The sequence below is a fragment of the Petromyzon marinus genome, chromosome 68 (assembly GCF_048934315.1).
Source record: "Petromyzon marinus isolate PM22_M1 ecotype Great Lakes invasive population chromosome 68, UKy_Petmar_22M1.pri1.0, whole genome shotgun sequence".
NCBI classification, from domain to species: domain Eukaryota; kingdom Metazoa; phylum Chordata; class Hyperoartia; order Petromyzontiformes; family Petromyzontidae; genus Petromyzon; species Petromyzon marinus.
Window position 1 is genome coordinate 9,021,426 of NC_133734.1, and position 22,039 is coordinate 9,043,464.

The 22,039-nt window shown below is 47.4% G+C and overlaps 1 protein-coding gene across 1 annotated transcript in view; it reads left to right on the top strand.

Annotated features, from left to right (window-relative positions):
* LOC116956857 (E3 ubiquitin-protein ligase TRIM11-like) overlaps window positions 1-22,039 on the top strand; it is an 82,132-nt gene that overhangs the window by 5,198 nt on the left and 54,895 nt on the right. The window contains exons 3-5 of the mRNA XM_076054944.1: window positions 2,409-2,425; window positions 4,366-4,620; window positions 5,454-5,476. Coding sequence (XP_075911059.1) covers window positions 2,409-2,425; window positions 4,366-4,620; window positions 5,454-5,476 — 295 coding nt within the window. The remainder of the gene's footprint in view (window positions 1-2,408; window positions 2,426-4,365; window positions 4,621-5,453; window positions 5,477-22,039) is intronic.

A 22,039-nucleotide genomic window follows, 5' to 3' on the forward strand; every position in this document is an offset into this window, starting at 1 on the left:
GCGCCGAATGCAATAACTGAACTGATACAGTCCGTGAGTCGCTCGAAATGCAGTTTTTAGTTTAGATGACTCGTTCAGGGGTAATTGCCAAAACCCCGACAACAAATTCCAGAGAATCGTCCACATGCAGAAGCCGATATGCAGCTGCCACCAAGACCTTGTTTAGTTTCCAAAAATCGACGCTGAACCTTACTCACATCCGATCTTTTCACCAGCACTACAAGGGCTCCCCAAGGGCTGGTTGACAGTAAAATTATATCAGCCGCCAACATTTAATCCACCACCTGTTGTACATGCTCCTTTTCTACAGGACTCATACGGTATGAGTTCTGGCGAATAGGAGCTGCATCAATCGTATCAATATGGTGCTGCAGCAGCGAAGTACGGCCAATGTCAAACTTGCCCTTACTAAAAACGTCCGAAAATTGCAGTAGCAACGACCGCAATTCACCCCATTGCACCTCAGACAAATCCGGATTTTCGTTGCAAAGTGTGTCAGCCCATTTCCCATTCGACTCGGCCCTTTCCTCCACCACACACGCAATATCCACCACCGCCAAGTCAACCACCTCGCAACACACAGCCGTTGCGTGAGCCGATACAGTACCCATCTGGACACAGCCATCCCCGCACCCACATTTAACACTTGCAGAAATGCCTCCTGGCTCATCCGAAGAATCGTCTGCGCGCCCACCAGCGTAAGCCCACGGGTCACTGTGTTGGACGGTGTAAGGAGGAATCCTGCATCAGGGTTGGCCAAATGTAATCGTTTGCGGTAATGCAAGGGGACCAACAGTTGCATGCCTTGCGGAATCACCACCGATTCCCTAACCAAGGCCTGGACTAGTATGTTCATATCTGACTCCCTACGAATGGAGTAAAAAAAAACAATCGCTGCCCTGACAGCATTACAATGCATTTCTGGTCCATCAAAATCTTAAGGAGCATTTTGCTCAAAAGTTGGTGCTCAACAGGCAAGGATCAGCCAGTGTTTTCGAAATCAAAACATGCCCCAACATTGCAATTTTCCCAATTCTTACACTTGCCTCGACATGCCCCATGATTCTAATGCTCCCTCCATTAGGTGCCACACATGCATTCACCACCGACATTAAATAATGACCATTTGACGGCAACGTCATACATCTTTTCTGAGATAATGGTGGCAGAGGCACCAGTGTTGATCAAAAAGCGCACCTCTACCCCCTCAGCAGCCGCCACCACCCAGGGAGCCAACCTTATCCATTGAATGCCCGACTTGCGCCACCCGCCTGACAACTAAGGGATGGGGGGTGAAAATTAAACTTGGAACATGGGATGCCCTAGATGCTTGAGGTGATGTTTCGGCCCGGAAGTCTGGTGTGCCACGACTTGCCTGCTGTGGCTGTGGAGTGGTCGTTGGCGGAAAGGTGGATGCCGGTGATGTCGTCGTTGGTTGGGCGTGCCTCCGGCATCTCCGCGCGATGTGTCCCGGCTGTCCGCACCGGAAACAGGCGATGGCAGGCGCCCGCTGCAGAGGGGTCGCCTTCTCCCTCGGCCCCCAACCTTGATGCCGTCGTGAGGTCTTCCCTCACCGCCGTGCCCAGCCTTGCACCGCCACCGCCACCTCCTTCCCCAGCTCCAGATCCTCCTCTGTCGGTGCCCCCACACTCTCCGCTGACCGAGCTGTCGAGGCTTCGCCCAACACGGGCTCACCTGCCCATACCACCACTTGAGACCACCGGTTCATGCTTTCATGTGCCTGCAGGTACCTGGCCACCCACAGAGAGGTCTGCACCTCCTTCTCCACGATGGGCAGCACGACCCCCATCTCCTGCGCCAACACCAGCATCTTCTCCATGGCTATTGAGTCCAGTGCTGTCTTGTCCATTCGCGTGTATGCTGCCTGATCGAGTGCCATTAACGCGCGATGGTAAGCGAGGGGCATCTCGACCTCCCCCCGCCTCCGCTGCAGGAACTTCCTCCGCATGCTGGATGTAGGGTCAAACACGGCTGCCATCTCCCCATATGCCTCTTGAAGAGTGGCCCTTCGTCCCTGAGGCACGGCTTGGAATGCCGCGAGGGCATCGTCGTCAAGGGCAGTTGGCAAAGCTCTCAGTGCTTCCCCCTCCGCCAAACCTAATGCTTGATATACTGCCTCATAACTCCCGGTGAAAGTGACCTAGTCACTTTCCACTGCCATGAACTCCTTGACGGGAGTCATCCGTCATGGACGGTCCACTGCTCTCTCTTGCGCCGCCGGAGCTGCAGCTGAATAGTGGCTGTCGATTGTGCAGTTTCCACGGTGGGAGCGATGGCGGACATGGATCGTGCCGTCTCCACTATGGAAACGATTGCCGCTGTCAATCGTGCAGATCCCGCTGCAGTAATCCTCTGCGTGCTATCTATGGCTCTCCCTCTCGCTGCAGCCACGCCCAACTGCAAGGTGAGCTGTGCGACTGCCGCCAATAGTTGGTCCAGCCATCCCGCCACCTTGCTCCAACCCTCCATGATTTGTGGCTGCTATCGTTCATCCCCTTCCCTCATCGTTGCTGCCGCAGCTTCTTCACCTGCGGGGTTGTTGCCCGGGACCCTGCCTCCCGGGGCTGACTGAAATGGGGTCTCCTTCTCGTCCTCTCCCTTGTCTCAGATGGGGTTTTCCTCCAGTTATACCGTGACATGGTACCACCCCACATCTGACACCAGTTGTAACGACTCCAGTAGACACTGCTCTTGTGATGATCTTTATTGAAGACACATTCACTTGACAGGTTAAGACCCTGACTCCTTCAGGAGCCTTAAGCCTCTCCTCTTGACCACTTTTATCCCCAGCGTGGTCGTCCCTTGACCCTTGATCACGCCCCTTCTCGAGATCCTTCTGGATGGCTCTCGACCCCTGATCCGCAGCTGCTCCCTTCTATCACTTGGCCACAGCCCTTATTCTCGATCCTTTTCGTAGACCACAGATCCTTCCCCTGTCTTTCCCTTAACCTGTCATTACCCCCTGTGGCCCCTAGTCTCTTTCCATGCTAATTCCCCTGTCATTACCCCCTGTGCCCACTATGTAAATTAACCTGTCATTACCCCTTGTGGTGCCTAGTTTCTTCCTTTGCTAATTCCCCTGTCATTTCTCCCTGTGACCGCTAGTCCCCTGTACTGTCTTTACACACATTTGGCAGTTTTGGTCAAAAGGACGATTAGGATGAATGTATCCAGGGGGAACAAATTAGAGGTGATACAGAGGTTGCAATCATGCATTCATATGGAGGCATCAAGGTCAAAGTGGGCGGCCAGGTGGTACAATGGAACAAGAGATTAGGCGGTCGATGATTACACAGGAGTCAAAGATGGGGAGTGTCTCGGCCTCACTGTGCGGTGTTGCACCACTATCCGAGTAGTTAACCTTGCATTCAATAAACTTTCAGAGCCAGGGTGAACATCCGACTCCAACATATTTAATGAATTGAGCGAGGTAAAACTGATGAAAAAACACAGCACAAAATACAGCATCTGTAAATACTTGGGATATCAATACAATGAACACTGCAGCATCATAACATTGTCTTAGATAACATGAAACTCAAAAATAGGTCCTGGATGGACCAGGCATCTACATTAGCACTGAATAGCTATACAAGAGAACAAGCTACTGTGTTGAATAAGGTTACTTCGTCTAATCACCATACTGCATCCTAAATGTACAGCACTACACATAACACTGAACTGTGGATGAGATACTTCTTCATCCTTGCTCTCAAGATCGCATTAAAGTTACATGGGTACAAGTCTGACTCGACTTATTCAACGACAAGTAACATTCACAATAATGCAAGTGGCAGGCTTCATTGTTAACTAGGCCTCATATTTATCCTAACAATTTAACAGCATTATAAAGGCATTTACAGCATTAAAACAGCAATCATAACATTAAAACAGCATTCCCAGTATTATAAGAACATAAACGAACTTACAGACATTGCTTCTTAAAGTCCCACAATGAACAGATGCACCTGTCTTCACTGAGATGCTATTTGTGCCTCCATTTTGTACTCTGTGCAATGGCTGACACCCTGCCTCATGGCTAAGAGAAAGTTAAATCGTAACTTCCTGGTCACATGACCAAACTCAACACCATATCAGGAAGTTCCTGTGTAATAAACACCCCCATACCTGCCGTGAGGCAGAACAGGGAAGATGGTGGCTTGGACTATATCATTACTGGCCTGATGATCAATGGGAAGGACAAGATAACACCTAGATACTTAAAGTTATTGACCCGTTCACTGGGAGTCCAATGACAATGTTGAGGCAGGGAAATCTAGGTTTGAAGTATCCAGAAAACAATGTGACTTTGGTCTTCACAGCATGGTATATGAATTGATATAATCTATTGCACGCCCCTTGCAGGATTCCATGGTCCAGACCAAGGCTCGCATCTCAGGCGAGTTCACCCGCATGAGGGTGAGGCTGGATGAGGACGAGAGGGCAGCTCTGGACCGCGTGGACGTGAAGGGGCGTGAGCTGCTGTCCCAGATCGAGGAGAACATCGCTCATTACGAGCGTGAGATCAGCAAGCTCCAGGCAGCAGCCACGTGCCTGCGTACTCTGCAGGAGGAGAGGGACTCGCTCACGTTCCTGCAGGTAGAGCGCTCATGGAGCCAGGGCGAGTGCCCCAGTTCGCGTATATTCCTTGCATTTTTTAATTGCTGCACATGTGATGCAACTCAACGCATGTTCTATATATTGTCAATACAATGTATAGCCCATGCATTCTGAAACTAAATGTAGAATCAAGTCTACCAATGTGAATTTGTATATTCTGATAAAAATATAAATTACTGCTGAAATTCCAATTAATTAAAAAACAATTAATCCCTCGAGTTAATTGGTTGGTAATGTATACGGACGTTAAAAACCATAACCTCATGGTCCTGTAATGTACAACAGATTGAGGCTACTTGACACTACAATTAATTATTCATGCAACCAAAGGTAGACCAACCATCAGTCACCCTTAAAATAGAAGTGCTCTAAACTTCAGGAAATTCAGGGGGCTTTGTTTTTCAGCACTGACTGCTGATGAGTCCAATGCGGAGATTGTCTGCTTCAACAAATGTTCACCTAGTGAAACTATTGACTCTGCTAATGCGACGCTCTGGGTGTAATTCACCCTCACAGTGCATACTTATTTTGAATGTTGGTTCACAATCACTGTGAATCGATATCGAGTGCCACGGATGCCTCTTCCTGTGACATCGGGTACCGAGTGGCAACAGTTTTAGAGGCCACACCTTGCTGATGAGAACCATCAAGTCCGAACGACTCCACGGCTTTTTCTTGTTTACAACCAACAACACTGGAATATGCGAATGGCTGAGCGCAGCCCAGCTCATCGCGTCTACCAATCACCGTGTGGTTAACGTGGCTGGAGGTGAACTGACTCGCGCCCCCTGCCCTGTGTCTGACTCCTGCAGATTCACCTGAAGGAGACCAACCGGTATGGACTCATGAAATCACACAAATCAACACATGGGGTGACGCCGTGTGTGGGACATGGGCTGCGTGATGATGATAATGTGTGTAATGATGATGTGTGGTATGATCCTGTGAGTGATGGTGTATGTTGATGATGTGTGGTATGATGCTGTGTGAAATTATACTGTATGGGACCTCTTTGCCTGTATCATAGTGTAGTGACTGACTCAGAGACACTAAGAGTAGGAGGCACTCTAATTATTAAACGGCCTTAACAGTTCACACTTGGTAACTACGATTCCCAGTCAGGACAGCTGGCAGACTGCCTGACTGGCGACGCTGAGATGGTGAAGACGGAGATGAAGAAGACTCCAGCAGCAGCACGACGGGATCCCACTCCACACGACAGCCCCGAGGTCCCCTCCCGGGGCCACTCTTATACTGTCAGCATGGCCTGGCTCCACCCCGGCCACGCCCCCCTTCTGGAACCTACTAGCAGGTTCTCGATGTGTCCGTTTTGTGACCCTTCCCCTACATACGTCTAAGGTCTATCACGCACGTGACCTGTTGTCAGTCAAGGCTGCTGTAAGCTGAAGATTCCCTTACCTGCCAGGAGCCAGCGCTATGCTATGCGACCGATTCTATGTTACTACAATAGTATGAAAAATAAGGATAGGTTTTACCGTATCTGACAATAATACAGGTGTTAAGCTGTTCAAACAGCAATATATACTTTTGGCAAGGACTCAAATCTGCATTAAACCACACGTACTTGTGATGAACTTGCAAACAAACATGCTCACTGTTCGCCGTTTGGCGTTCTCTGGTCTGACACTGGTGAGACTAGGCCATAAAGAAGGCTGTCTCTGTTATAGGCCAATCAGTTTCAAAGACATTGCATCAAATATAATTATCAGAGAATGTTTGTTTGCTTGTTCACCACAAGTACGTGTGGTTAATGCAAATTGTATTCCTTACAAAATATATCTATTTGGTGTTTGAACATCAGAGCACATAGTTTATTGCCAGAAAGGGCAAAACCTTTTATTTATTTTTCATAAGATGATGCTGGGTAAGACACGGGCTGAGTGATGATGCTGTGAGTGATGATGCTGTGAGTGATGATGCTGCTGTGATGATGCTGTGTGATGATGCTATCTGTGTTGGTGCTGTGTAAGACACGGGCTGTGTGAGTAACTGCTGGTTCTGGTCTCACAGGAGAAACACTCAGAAAGGATCTCCACCTTCATCTCCCAGTGAAGAAGACATCGCCTCGATCAGCGCCCTGCAGGGAGCTGTGGTCAACCTGCTGGCATTCATGTGTGAGTTCCACAGACTCTTGCCACGTGTGCATCTGTTATTGTGATGTACTTTGGCTTGTACATGTATGTTGCGCTGCGGTAGTGTCGTTGTCCCGAGTGTGAATCCCCCTCAAGGCCAACACCACTGATGGGTTATCTGAACTGGTCCTGGACCTCCCGTAGGTCAAATGAGTATCTGGTGTGGTGTAAACATCACCACTAGGGAGACAAAGGCGGCCTGACGTGGTGCTGGCCACTCACCCTCTCGTGTGCCGTGCGGGCCTTCATAGGTGCTTACTAACAGCACTTACCCCAAAAGTCTGTTGAGGATATGCGGGGGTATCGTGTCTTTGTAATAGTGTATAGATCTATATTGAACTTCTTCCACACCAACCGTGCTAATCGGAGGTGTATGGGTGTATGGATGAGCGAGAGTGAGTACGGATGTCCAGTGAAGATGGGAGTGGATTCAGTGGTGAGTGGATTCAGAACCAATTTTGGAGCTCTCCTAGGTCCACTCAGCCTTAATGAGTACATAGGACGTCTTGTAAAGATCACCAATGCAAACACAAAGGCTGCCTGTAGGATTTGTATGGTTCAATGATAAAGCCTATGGTTTGTAGAACGAGATCAAGGTACGTTTAGGAATCGTATGGTTGATTGTTAATACCCAAGGAGCATGCGTCCAGACTAAGAAACATTTAGGAGTCTTAGGCTTCATGTTAACAGTTTGATGCACGGAGTTAAACTAAGGCACTTTTGGAATTCTTAGGTTCCCCAGTTAATGGCTGATGCTCACAGAGCCAGACTAAGGCATTACCATGGTCAACCTTGTCTATCACTCACTGTACGTGCAAACATAAACATTACGACTAGAATGAATTCATAAGTCGATAATATATAGCACACACACTAGTGTATTACACTATTAGAAGTACTCCTTGATATTACACGCGTGTATTATCCAGTGAGCAGATTAATCTATGACTATAAGTCTTCTCTGTGATGGATGTCATCATCAGACTTGAGCCAGACTACATCACCGTTGTGATGTGTGAGATTCATTGTTAATGCTGTAGGCTGATAACCAAACTAAGGCAGCCTTAGGATTCTCAGGATTCATTCATATTTCTTGAGGCTGCTATATCCCTACTAAGTCACAATAAGGATTATTGGGGTTCAAGGTTAAAACCTGAGGCTCACAGAGCCAGACTGGGCTATCACTGTGGCTGACCATGTGTATCACTGTACATACAAACAGATACAGTACATTGCTTTTGCCCATGTATTGTAATACCTCTACGTTAACATACAGCAAACACATGAGCTCCATTAACACGACACGTGTATTATTGAATGAGGATGCTGTTGCTATGCTGTGTGAGTGTATTACACAGAGACACTATGGCTGATATTCTTAGGATTCATTATTAGTATTTGAAGCTCGATATCCAGACTCAGACAGAGTTAGGATTCTTAGGGTCCGGTGTTAATGCCGAAAGCTCTCAGAATCAAAGGCACCTTTAGGATTCTGCGTTAACATTCAGATGTTTATTAGATAGCCAGACCAAGGTTTAACCTTGGTTGACCGTCTAAATCACTACATAGGAAAAAGGCGAATTACTATAAAACATGTCAATATACCAACACGTAAATATATAGCACACACAAACACACATGAGTGTAAATCACTATTACACGAGCTCTATTAACACTACACGTGTGTATTATTGAGTGAAAATGCAATTGCTATTCTGCGTGAGTCTTTGACACACATGCTTTGGATTCTAATGATTCGTAATGAGTGCTTCAGGCAGCGACATACAGAATCGGACACCTTGAGGATTCTCAGGATTCAGTGTTACAGCCTGAAGATCTCAGAATCAATTGCAACTTTAGGTTCTATTAGACAGCTAGACCAAGGCATAAACTGAGTTGCCCGTGTAAATCACTACACAAGCAACAACTAAGAACACTATCAATATCTACCGATAGGTTTATATAGACAGAGATCACTCGTGTGGCCGTAACGGACTGTAAGGGCAAGTGCTGTTAGCGAGCTCCTATGAAGGCCGGAACAGCACACGAGGGGGTGGGTGGCCAGCACCACGCCCGACCGCCTTTGTCTCCCCAGAGGCGATGTTTACTATACACCGCAATCATAACTACACCAACACACACACACTAGTGTACATCACTACACTATCACACACACACACACGATTGCATATCACTACACTATCACACACACACACACAAAGTGTACATCACTACACTATCACACACACAGTGTACACCACTACACTATGACACACACACACGAGTGTACATCACTACACTATCACACACACAGTGTACATCACTACACCATCACAAACACACACGAGTGTACATCACTACACTATCACACACACACGAGTGTACATCACAACACTATCACACACACACAGAGTGTACATCACTACACTATCTCACACACACACACACAGGAGTGTACATCACTACACTATCACACACACACAGAGTGTACATTAATACACTATCACACACACAAATGTACATCACTACACTATCACACACACGAGTGTACATCACTACACTATCACACACACACACACGAGTGTACATTACTACACTATCACACACACACACACGAGTGTACATCACTACACTATCACACACACACATACGAGTGTACATCACTACACTATCACACACACACGAGTGTGCATCACTACACTATCACACACACACGAGTGTACATCACTACACTATCACACACACACGAGTGTACATCACTACACTATCACACACACAGTGTACATCACTACACTATCACACACACAGTGTACATCACTACACTATCACACACACGAGTGTACACCACTCCACTATCACACACACATAGAGTGTACATCACTACACTATCACACACACACAGTATACATCACAACACTATCACACACACAGTGTACATCACTACACTAACACACACACGAGTGTACATCACTACACTATCACACACACACAGTGTACATCACTACACTATCACACACACACAGTGTACATCACTAAACTATCACACACACAGTGTACATCACTAAACTATCACACACACACGAGTGCACATCACTACACTATCACACACACACACGAGTGTACATCACTACACTATCACACACACAATGTACATCACTACACTATCACACACACACACGAGTGTATATCACTACACTATCACACACACACAGTGTACATCACTACTATCACACACAGTGTACATCACTACACTATCACACACACACAGTGTACATCACTACTATCACACACACGAGTGTACATCACTACACTATCACACACACACACACGAGTGTACATCACTACACTATCACACTCACAGTGTACATCACTACACTATCACACATACAGTGTACATCACTACACTAACACACACACACGAGTGTACATCACTACACTATCACACACACACACACACGAGTGTCAATCACTACACTAACACACACACACGAGTGTACATCACTACACTAACACACACACACACGAGTGTACAACACTACACTATCACACAAACACAAGAGTGTACATCACTACACTATCACACACACATTGTACATCACTACACTAACACACACACACACGAGTGTACATCACTACACTATCACACACACGAGTGTACATCACTACACTATCACACACAGTATACATCACTACACTAACACACACGATTGTACATCACTACACTATCACACACACACACACGAGTGTACATCACTACACTATCACACACACAGTGTACATCACTAAACTAACACACACACAGTGTACATCACTACACTATCACACACACACAGTGTACATCACTAAACTATCACACACACACGAGTGTACATCACTACATTATCATACACACACAGTGTACATCACTACACTATCACACACACACGAGTGTACATCACTACACTATCACACACACGAGTGTACATCACTACACTATCACACACACAGTGTACATCACTACATTATCACACACGAGTGTACATCACTACACAATCACACACACAATGTACATCACTACACTATCACACACACACACGAGTGTATATCACTACACTATCACACACACAGAGTGTACATCACTACACTTTCACACAGACACAGTGTACATTACTACACTATCACACACACACAGTGTACATCACTACTATCACACACACAGTGTACATCACTACACTATCACACACACACAGTGTACATCACTACACTATCACACTCACAGTGTACATCACTACACTATCACACATACAGTGTACATCACTACACTAACACACACACACGAGTGTACATCACTACACTATCACACACACACACACACGAGTGTCAATCACTACACTAACACACACACACGAGTGTACATCACTACACTAACACACACACACGAGTGTACAACACTACACTATCACACAAACACAAGAGTGTACATCACTACACTATCACACACACATTGTACATCACTACACTAACACACACACACGAGTGTACATCACTACACTATCACACACACACGAGTGTACATCACTACACTATCACACTCACAGTGTACATCACTACACTAACACACACGATTGTACATCACTACACTATCACACACACACACACACACGAGTGTACATCACTACACTATCACACACACACAGTGTACATCACTAAACTAACACACACACAGTGTACATCACTACACTATCACACACACAGTGTACATCACTAAACTATCACACACACACGAGTGTACATCACTACATTATCATACACACACAGTGTACATCACTACACTATCACACACACACGAGTGTACATCACTACACTATCACACACACGAGTGTACATCACTACACTATCACACACACAGTGTACATCACTACATTATCACACACAGTGTACATCACTACACTATCACACACACAGTGTACATCACTACACTATCACACACAGTGTCCATCACTACACTATCACACACACACGAGTGTACATCACTACACTATCACACACAGTGTACATCACTACACTAACACACGCGATTGTACATCACTGCACTATCAAACACACACACGAGTGTACATCACTACACTATCACACACACAGTGTACATCACTAAACTAACACACACACAGTGTACATCACTACACTATCACACACACACAGTGTACATCACTAAACTATCACACACACACGAGTGTACATCACTACATTATCATACACACACAGTGTACATCACTACACTATCACACACACACGAGTGTACATCACTACACTATCACACACACGAGTGTACATCACTACACTATCACACACACAGTGTACATCACTACATTATCACACACAGTGTACATCACTACACTATCACACACACAGTGTACATCACTACACTATCACACACAGTGTACATCACTACACTATCACACACACACGAGTGTACAACACTACACTATCACACACACACACACACAGGAGTGTACATCACTAAACTATCACACACACAGTGTACATCACTACACTATCACGCACACATGAGTGTACATCGCTACACTATCACACACACACAGTGTACATCACTACACTATCACACACACACACACGAGTGTACATCACTACACTATCACACACACGAGTGTACAACACTACACTATCACACGCACGAGTGTACATCACTACACTATCACACACACGTGTGTACATCACTACTATCACACACACACACGAGTGTACATCACTACACTATCTCACACACAGTGTACATCACTACACCATCATACACACAGAGTGTACATCACTACACTATCACACACACAGTGTACATCACTACACTATCACACACACACACAGTGTACATCACTACACTATCACACACACAGTGTACATCACTACACTATCACACACACACAGTGTACATCACTACACTATCACACACACACAGTGTACATCACTACACTATCACACACACACACAGAGTGTACATCACTACACTATCACACCCACCTCGTGTGCCGGCCTTCACAGGTGCTCACCAACAGCACTTGCTCCTACAGTCTGTGAAAGGTGACACACGGGAGATGTTTGTGTTTGTTGTACACACACAGAGACGCTATGGCGGTGTTTATATCCACGCTGCTGCTGCTGCTGTGATCCACTGCCTCCCACGGGCACTACCGCACAGTAGTGCTGAACGATTAATCGATTCCAAATCGAAATCGGAATTTGAAACAATGCGATTAGCAAATCGCAAAGGCTGCGATTTTTTGCGATTTGAAAAGTCTTGTCAGCTTCTAATTGGAATTGTTTTGTGTTTAATTATAACTTTGTTAATTTAACTTAACAATTGTTATATGTTTGATTGTTTTATTTTATTAAAACATTTTAAGAAATACATGTTGGAAGCAATTCATATCTTTTAAGTACTCATCTTTGCATTAAAATATAAAGAGCAGTTCATATTGTGATGGTATCACGTGGTAATGCTCCATCACGTGTTTTAAATCTATCACACAATGAATATCGAACTGAAGCTTGATTTCCAATTTTTTAATCGCAAATCAAATCGCAACATCTGTCAGAAAAAATCGCAATTAGAGATTCTCCCCAAATCGTGCAGCCCTAGCGGACAGAGCGCCCCACCTCCTGGCACCTCGCAAAGCCCCGCACGGGCAGCCACCACCACCCTGCCTAGCAGGTGCTACAGACTGCGGGGTCACGTGGTGGGACAGTCACCACCCTGCCTAGCAGGTGCTACAGGCTGCGGGGTCACGTGGTGGGACAGTCACCACCCTGCCTAGCAGGTGCTACAGGCTGCGGGGTCACGTGGTGGGGCAGTCACCACCCTGCCTAGCAGGTGCTACAGGCTGCGGGGTCACGTGGTGGGGCAGTCACCACCACCCTGCCTAGCAGGTGCTACAGGCTGCGGGGTCACGTGGTGGGACAGTCACCACTATGCCTAGCAGGTGCTACAGGCTGCGGGGTCACGTGGTGGGACAGCCACCACCCTACCTAGCCGGTGCTACAGGCTGCGGGGTCACGTGGTGGGACAGCCACCACCCTGCCTAGCAGGTGCTACAGGCTGCGGGGTCACGTGGTGGGACAGTCACCACCCTGCCTAACAGGTGCTACAGGCTGTGGGGCTACGTGGCGAGGCAGCAGGTAGCGGGGCAGACAAACGCACCGCTGTACTGTACTTCTGTGCTCTCGCCAGCCGCGCCGCCTGACTTCGCCAACGCGCGGTGACCGGCGTGGTGAAGTATGGTCAAATATCCCCCGCGACCCGCACGGTGTAGGGAGGCAGTGGATTGACAAAGTGCCTGTTAGATGTCATCACACCGCTAGCTACGCACTACAACGTTGTGTAACAATGCCCATTATGAATTGCTCTATTGTAGTGTACGTGCGTGTTAGTGCACGAGTGATATTGTTATAGTGGTGCTGTTGTTACCACGGCTACTGTGATTATCGTTACTGCAGATGGACGCTCACCGACTGTGGACCCAAACTCGGCCCACAACAACCTCCAGATTTCCTCGGACCTCAGGACGGTGACGCTGACCGCTGTCCCCCAGGGTCGCCCCGATCACCCACACCGCTTTGATGGCTGGTCACAAGCCCTGTGCTCAGAGAGCTTCTCATCGGGTCAGCACTACTGGGAGGTGGACGTGGGGGGTGCGGCCTGGGGCTGTGAGGTTGGAGTTGCGTACCGGACGATCGCACGGAAAGGGCTTGGTGACGAGTGCAGGCTGGGACAGAACGACTCATCCTGGGTGTTATATAAAAATAACAACAACAGCTGGTACGTGATTCATGGTGGTGTAAAGACCTCAGTGCCGGTAAGGGATCCTCCCCGGAGAGTCGGGTGTCACCTGCACTGGGAGGCGGGGCTGCTGTCGTTTTACCGCGGCGACTCCATGGAGCTGCTGCACTGCATTCACCACGCGTTTAGTCAGCCTCTCTACCCCGCACTGCGTGTGTGGGGTGGTGTTGTTGGTGACTCAGTGAGGATTCTGGATCTGAGTCGTGCGTCCTGAGAGCACGGAGTGTGAGCAGCGCAGAGAAACGGGCACAACGCACAGACTCACGCACACAAAGACACAGATCCCCCGTGCAGCCTAAGCAGACTGTTGAGGCAAGGGCTGTTAGCAAACGCCTCAGAAGGCTGACACGGCACTCGAGGGGGTGGGTGGCCAACACCACGACTGACCCGCCTTTTTCTCCCCAGCGGTAACGTTTACACACTGCACCAGGAACTCATTTGAGGCTGAGTCGACCTACGGGAGGCCCATGACCCGTTCGCCAACACCATTGCGGATTAGTTGATTCGGTCCTGGGTCTCCCCTAGGGTCGACTCAGCCTCAAATGAGTTCCTGGTGTGGTGTGGAAACATCGCCACTGGGGAGACAAAGGCGGGTCAGTCGTGGTATTGTCCACCCACCCCCTTGCGTGCCGTGCCGGCCTTCATAGGTGGTCGCTAACAACACTTGCCCCAACAGTCTGTTAAGGATATACGTGGGATATTTGTCTGGGTAAGTGGGTTGGTGTGTTTATGCCTTTCTGTGTCTTTGTTATTGTGTCTGTGTGTGTCTGTGTGTGTCTTTGTGTGTGTCTGGGGAGCGATAGTGTAGCGGTTAGCGCGCTGCGCTATGAACCCGGCGACACGGGTTCGATTCCCGCTCACGGATAACACCAGTGACGATTTTCTGAACCGGTCCCAGGCCTCCCCTAGGTCGACTCAGCCTCAAATGAGTACCTGGTGCGGTGTGTAAACATTTCCACTAGGGAGACAAAGGCGGTCGGACGTGGTGCTGGCCACCCACCCCCTCATGTACCGTTACCGGCCTTCATAGATGCTCGCTAACAGCACTTGCCCCTACAGTATGTTAAGGCTGTACGGGGGAGCTTTGTCTTTGTCTGGACATGGTGCTTGCCACCCACCCCCTCGTGTGTCACAGTGCCAGCCTTCATAGTTGCTACTCGCTACTTACAGAACTTGCCCCAACAGTCTGTTAAGGCTACACGGTGAATCTTTGTCTTTAGTGTATAGAGGGGCATGCGTGTAGTGTGCGGTTGAGCTGTGGTGCAGTGGTTAGCGCACTGTGGGGGGGGAGTGGGGGGATTTAAGGTTCTCTCTGACGCCATTGTCCCTCGCACCGCACGCCGCGTGGCGCTTAACGTCGAGGGGGCGGAGCTCCACCACGGGCGTGCTGGGAACACCTGTCACGTGACGCTACAGGGTGATGCGCGCCGTCCCCCTCGCGGTCACTCGCTCGTTGGGTGATAAACCCGGGGTGGGAATGGGGTGGGAATGAGATGGCATCACGATGACATGTTTGTCATAACCAGGGGTTGAGTGACTCCTCCACCCACACAAACGAGGTTTATTTTACAGGGCTAAGAGAGAAAGAAGCCATTTCAAAACCTAGTTGGAGGGCTTTCGCCACCAATATCTTCCGTAATAAAGGTTGGTTTTGTTTAATGTTTTAATTATCTTTGGACCTCCAGCAACAACCTTCGATTCATGGGATAACGCCTTCCTCTGCTGACAAAAATTGGAACTGACTCTTGACTTTGAAGTCTGTTATTTAATTAAGTCTGATATAAATCTCGAGTGAAGATCTACCTTGCACTACAACACGACTAATATTGTCTCAACGCGCATTAATAACACAGATACACTGTGTTCTATTACAGGAATAATGACAACGCGAACTCCAAATATACAGCAGCTTTCAGGGTCGTAATCCAACCCACGACCTCCTGCATACGAGGCGAGGGAGTTAACATCTCCTAGCCACCACAGCGCCCTTCCTTAACGTGAGACACTAATCCATTGTGAATCCAACTCGAGTCTCAGGCTGTTTAGCAACGCGTAGATGATTTGAGACACATTGATTATATCGTACCAGTTGTGTAGTTGTGTGAGCTCGAATCGCATTGTGCTCTGGGCTGGGGGTGAGATTTCTACTTGCGTCATTGCTGGCATGGGTTTGACTTGTTTTGATTTTTTCATTTGCGTGACCCAGGTCACTCTTGTTAATGAGACTCTTCCTGGTCTCCAGAGTTCTCACCTCGTTAAATTTAAATTACACTCGACTCGATCATCATTATCATCAGCAGAAGTATCAGCAGAAGAATTAGTAACGGCAGCAGGACCAACGGCATCAGCAGCGGTAGCTCCATCGTTGGCATCATCATCGTCAGCATCAGGAGTAGTACCAACAGCATCAAAAATAATAGAAGCATTATCAGCAGCAACAGAAGCATCATCAGTAGCAACAGCAGCAAATGCAGCAATCACTCTTGCAACCGAGACTCATCCTGGTCTCGTGAGTTCTCACCTGGTTACACAAATAGACTTTAACACACAGGCTTTCGCGACCAATATTATCCATAATAAAGGTGTCTTGGGTTAGATCGCATAAATATGCATAGACTTCATTGTGTTATGGGTTACCTGTGAATTGGAATCGCATTTTATTGTGGGTCAAGGGTCAATGTGTGTGTGGTGATGAATAAAAACATTACATCTGAACGTGTTTACTGTGCTGGGATGTGTGGGCTCACGTGGTGGTGAGATTCCTCGTCTCTGTGGCTTGCCGGTGGCAGTTTGACATCGTGATATCAGTGGTGGCTTTGGACGTGGCCTGTAATCCCGCACCGTGGAGGTGAGGGTTGGTGGAACCCTTCGAATGTTGTGAAGCCCACTTCCCGAAGGAGACGAGGAGAACTCCATACATCATCAAAGTGTGGACTAAAATCGTCTGTACCTTCTGTATGGGATTGAGTGTAGTGCCGTTTTAGGATGCAGCTTTTCTCCGGGTCCTCCAATTTCTTGCCACATGCACACACAAACATTCATTGTCTAAAGACATCTTAACATACATAGAGGAGCGCAGAGATTTGGTAATCAGTTTTCACATGTAGGTGCTCGCGACCAATATCGACCATAATACAGGTCCTTTTGGGTTAAATCGAGTCGATGAGCATCCATCTGTAGTAATGATAATCACAGCACCCGTGTAATAAAAGTAATAAAAGCACAACAATAGCAATATCACTCTCTTTGGTTCTATTCGGTAAAGTAACGTAGGTAAAAAATAAAACAACAAAAATCACGACGTTTCGGCCACAACACAAGCGGCTTTACCGAATAGAACCAAAGAGTATGGATCCTTGCAGTCACGAAAGCTTTAAATCTAGAATTGAATAAATAACAATAGCACTCTGCAGGCAGCCCAGTTGGTGAGAGCATAGGAGTACAGTACAGCAATGTATTTGTCTGCAATGCCATCTGCTGCCTGCCACATAGCCCTGCAGCCTATAGCACCTGCTACGCATGGTAGCCGCCCATGCGAGGTCTACCCAGGCCCAACACCTGCTCGGCTTTGCGAGATTTGAAGTGGTGTGGGTGGCAATGGATCGCAGCAGCACTGCAGCACTGCCATAGCGTATGTGTGCGTACAACAATAACCGCCATTCGCCACTAAGTGGCGGTGACGTCACCATGACGCTTGTGCCAAGCCATGTGCACCTTGAGGCCACGTGAAGTGTCGAACGCCCGCTGGCAGGAGGTCAGGGGGCAGGCCCAGGTGCCACAAGTCGACTGAGACGATTGGCTGATGCACCACCTGTGCCCCCTACTGTGCCAACCTGCTGTGCTTTAGCCACCCGGCGCTCCGCTCGTTGTTGTGAGCGTCGCTCCTCCGCCCTCTGTTGTTGTTGGAGGGCGACTGCCTCCACACACAAGCAGGATAGCAACAGCACCTTCATTCCATAATACACACGTGCAGTGCGAATGACGCTCATGTAATAATGAATTACACTCGTTTGTGACGTATTGACGTCGAGGTGTTGCAGTCGTGTATATGGGCAGTGATAATTTATTGTTGTGCATATATACCTTAGTTTGGATCTGTGAGCTCAAGTTATAAAAAAAACTGAACACTAATAATTATAAAAGATGCCTGAGTCTGGATTAAACAGCCTCAAGTTTGATTACTAAATCCTAAAAATTCTAAGAAAGTCTGGATATGAGCCTTAAGTAATAACACTGTGTCCTAATTGTGCCTCAGAGAAGCAACGATTGGACTCATTTGTTACAATGGAACGAACATTTCACCCGTTCCTTATTCATCACTAATTTCTCGTGTCATATCGCGTGATTTAACAGTCACGCTTTTTGGAATATGACCGAGTGTGGGGGAGAGCTTGTGGGAGTGCCTTTGGAAACACGAATTTGACAATTAAAAGCAGCAATGCGTGTGTCCAAGAAGATAACGTTTCCATTCATTGCAGTAGAACTTAACGTGACAAATTGTTCAGATCCATGAACATTGACAAATTCTGACAAATCCTCCGATTACGGTTGAAAATAAGTTTAACATACATACGTGTGTGTCTTGGCCATGTTTATGTGAACTCACATGGTACACAGGAGGTTGAGCTTCTCAATTACTCCCCTCTGCCAGCTCACGTCACACACAGTCCAAGTCACTCGGAGGAGCTGGCGGTGGGGAGCGCTCAAGTCCTGAGCCAACGGGGAGAGAGGACTTCACACGAGCGCGTCTCAACACATAAACCATCACGTGAAACTCTGGTCATGCTTGGCTTGCCGTCGAACAAAGTCGGTCACTGCATCACGCGCTTTCAGGTGACTTTCTAAGGCAGTCAGGAACGCTCTTCCTTCCGATATTAGGAAGCCACTGGAGCTATGCACTGTCAAATCTAAATTGAAAACTAATTTTTTTGAAACTGCTTTTGTGTTCAGTTTGTTGTCCTTCGCCCCCCCCCCCCTCTGCACCTCTGATTAGGAAGGATGGCTACCTACGGGGGGGAAAAGTTTAAAAACATACATACACAGAGACCCACTGACACCCAGACCCATAGAGACCAACAGATTAGCACAGTTGGCTTCGTATGTTACAAACAAATTCAACATCCACAGAGACCCACAGACACCCAGACCCATAGAGACCTACAGATTAGCACGGTTCAATATGTACATCTTGCGAAAGAAGTTCAACATACATACAAAATGTGCAGACCCAACACAGGGTAGATGAGTGGAACAAAATCGTTTAAGGCAGAATCCTACAGGAGGTTAGTGGGGTAATGTTCATTATTAAGTTTATTTTGATTTGGTCCTGCTTAGCCAGTTGCCCGGTTATCTTGCAAACGTCAACGTTGCAGAGAACGAGTATAGGGGTCTTCAAGGAAGATTGCACAACTGTGGGCATGGGGAGGCAGAGGCAGATGGATGAATTGAAGCACACAACACAATAAATACACAGGCACGGGGGGACACGGAGAGAAAACACGGAAACACCTGTGCTCAGCCACAGTGTTGCTGACATGCATAATAATATCCCCCTGACTTTAGGTATCAATAGCCATTCTAAAGTATCGATTCTATGCAATGGACTCTGCCACCATAGGGTACAACTTATATATATATATATGCAGTGGTAGAGAGAAAGAGAGATTAAACGAGGTGAAACAGAGACATGGAGACAGGAGACGCATAGAGACTTGAGAGAGATGCAGAGATACACAGAAACACTCCCCCATTATTTACTGGTTTCTTCAAATCATCGCTTAAATAAATCACTCTCCTACTAAAGCATTCACACCGTGAGCAAACCCAGCCTCAGCCTGTGTTCGTGCACAAATGTACCTCTCTTTCTTCTTTACATTATCCTGCAAAGAGAAAGGAACGGAGATTGATCAATAATATCAGATAGATTTAAGATGGATAGGCATGAGTGATTGGAGTGTATTATTACATGAATTAAAAATACGATGTGAATAGGAGTCAGGGGAAGATAATTTCATGGAACGTTGACCAAAATAAGGAAACTGCAAGGGCATTGAGAGCTTGGAAAATAAACAATTTGGTGAAAAAAAGTGTTAACCCCACCAAAGGATCGTAACCTTATTGCATTGGTGGGGTTTGTGTGTTCCAATGACCCTCAGAGTTATATCGCCTGGAGTCTTGTACTCATCGTAAGGTCTCCGTTGGCAAACATGTCTGGCGGGGGGGGAGATTCCAGACAAATAACGGCCCAAACAAAAGCCCCTTATTAATGGTTCTGAAATATAAACATCAGAGAACGTCGCCCAGACAAGGTATACCAAGACACCCCTATGAAGCCAGGCCTGGGGATCGTGTTCACCAGCAAGCTCCTTGTGGCCAGGTGACCCACGTAACCCGGTCGGGCGCCGTCCTGCGTGCCCACCATCCGCAGGACGAAGGGTGAGGGGTGTGATGCCAGAATGGCAGGGAGAAGGATTGTCTCGGACGTACTGCAGCTTGGTGATGGACACTCGCTAATGTGACCTGGAATGTGACGTCACTGGGTGGGAAGGAGCCAGAGCTGGCGGAGAAGGTGGAAAGGTACGGACTGAATATAGTCGGTCTCACCTCCACACACAGCGTTGGCACCGGAAGTAAACTTCTCGATCTGGGGTGGTCCTCTCTCCTATTCCGGAGACACCCTTGGTGAGAGACCCTGGGTGGGTGTGGGGATACTCACAAGCCCGCAGTTGGGTGCTGTTCAGTTCGAGTTTGTCCCAGTGGATGAGAGGGTCGCCTCAATGAGACACTGGGTCTCAGAAAGGGAAACTCTGACTGTTGTCTGTGCTTATGCACCAAACAGTAGTTCAGAGTGGTCGGCCTTCTTGGGGACGGTAGGTGCAGTGCTCGACAGAGTGCGATTACCGACTCCATAATCTTAGTGGGCGACTTCAATGCTCACGTGGGATACGATGGAGATACCCCGTGATCTGAACCTGAACAGTGAGATGTTATTGTAATTCTGCACTAGTCACAGAATGTCAATAAACAAACACCATGTTTGAACACAAGGATGTTCATAAATGTACTTGGCACCAAAGCACCTTGTGCCGAAAATGGGCAAATCTGTCATCTGATCGCCGCCTGGTGGTAAGTTGGATCCGATGCTTGGTGCACCGACCACACAAGTCGCCTGCTTCATAGATCTGTCTCTCCACATAAACAATACAAGTGTTTTGTGCACAATCTCTCGGCCCCACGGCTTTTTTGGGAATGCAGAATCTTTAGCAACATTGATTCAGTACAAACAAACACTGGATCGGTTTTGACATGCAGTGTCTCATCAGCAGAGCCAGGTGCGCTTGAATCAATTCTGGTGAACTCCAGATGTGATAGGCAAGGGCCCTCTCTTTAAGACCTGGATCCTAGTCAGACACAA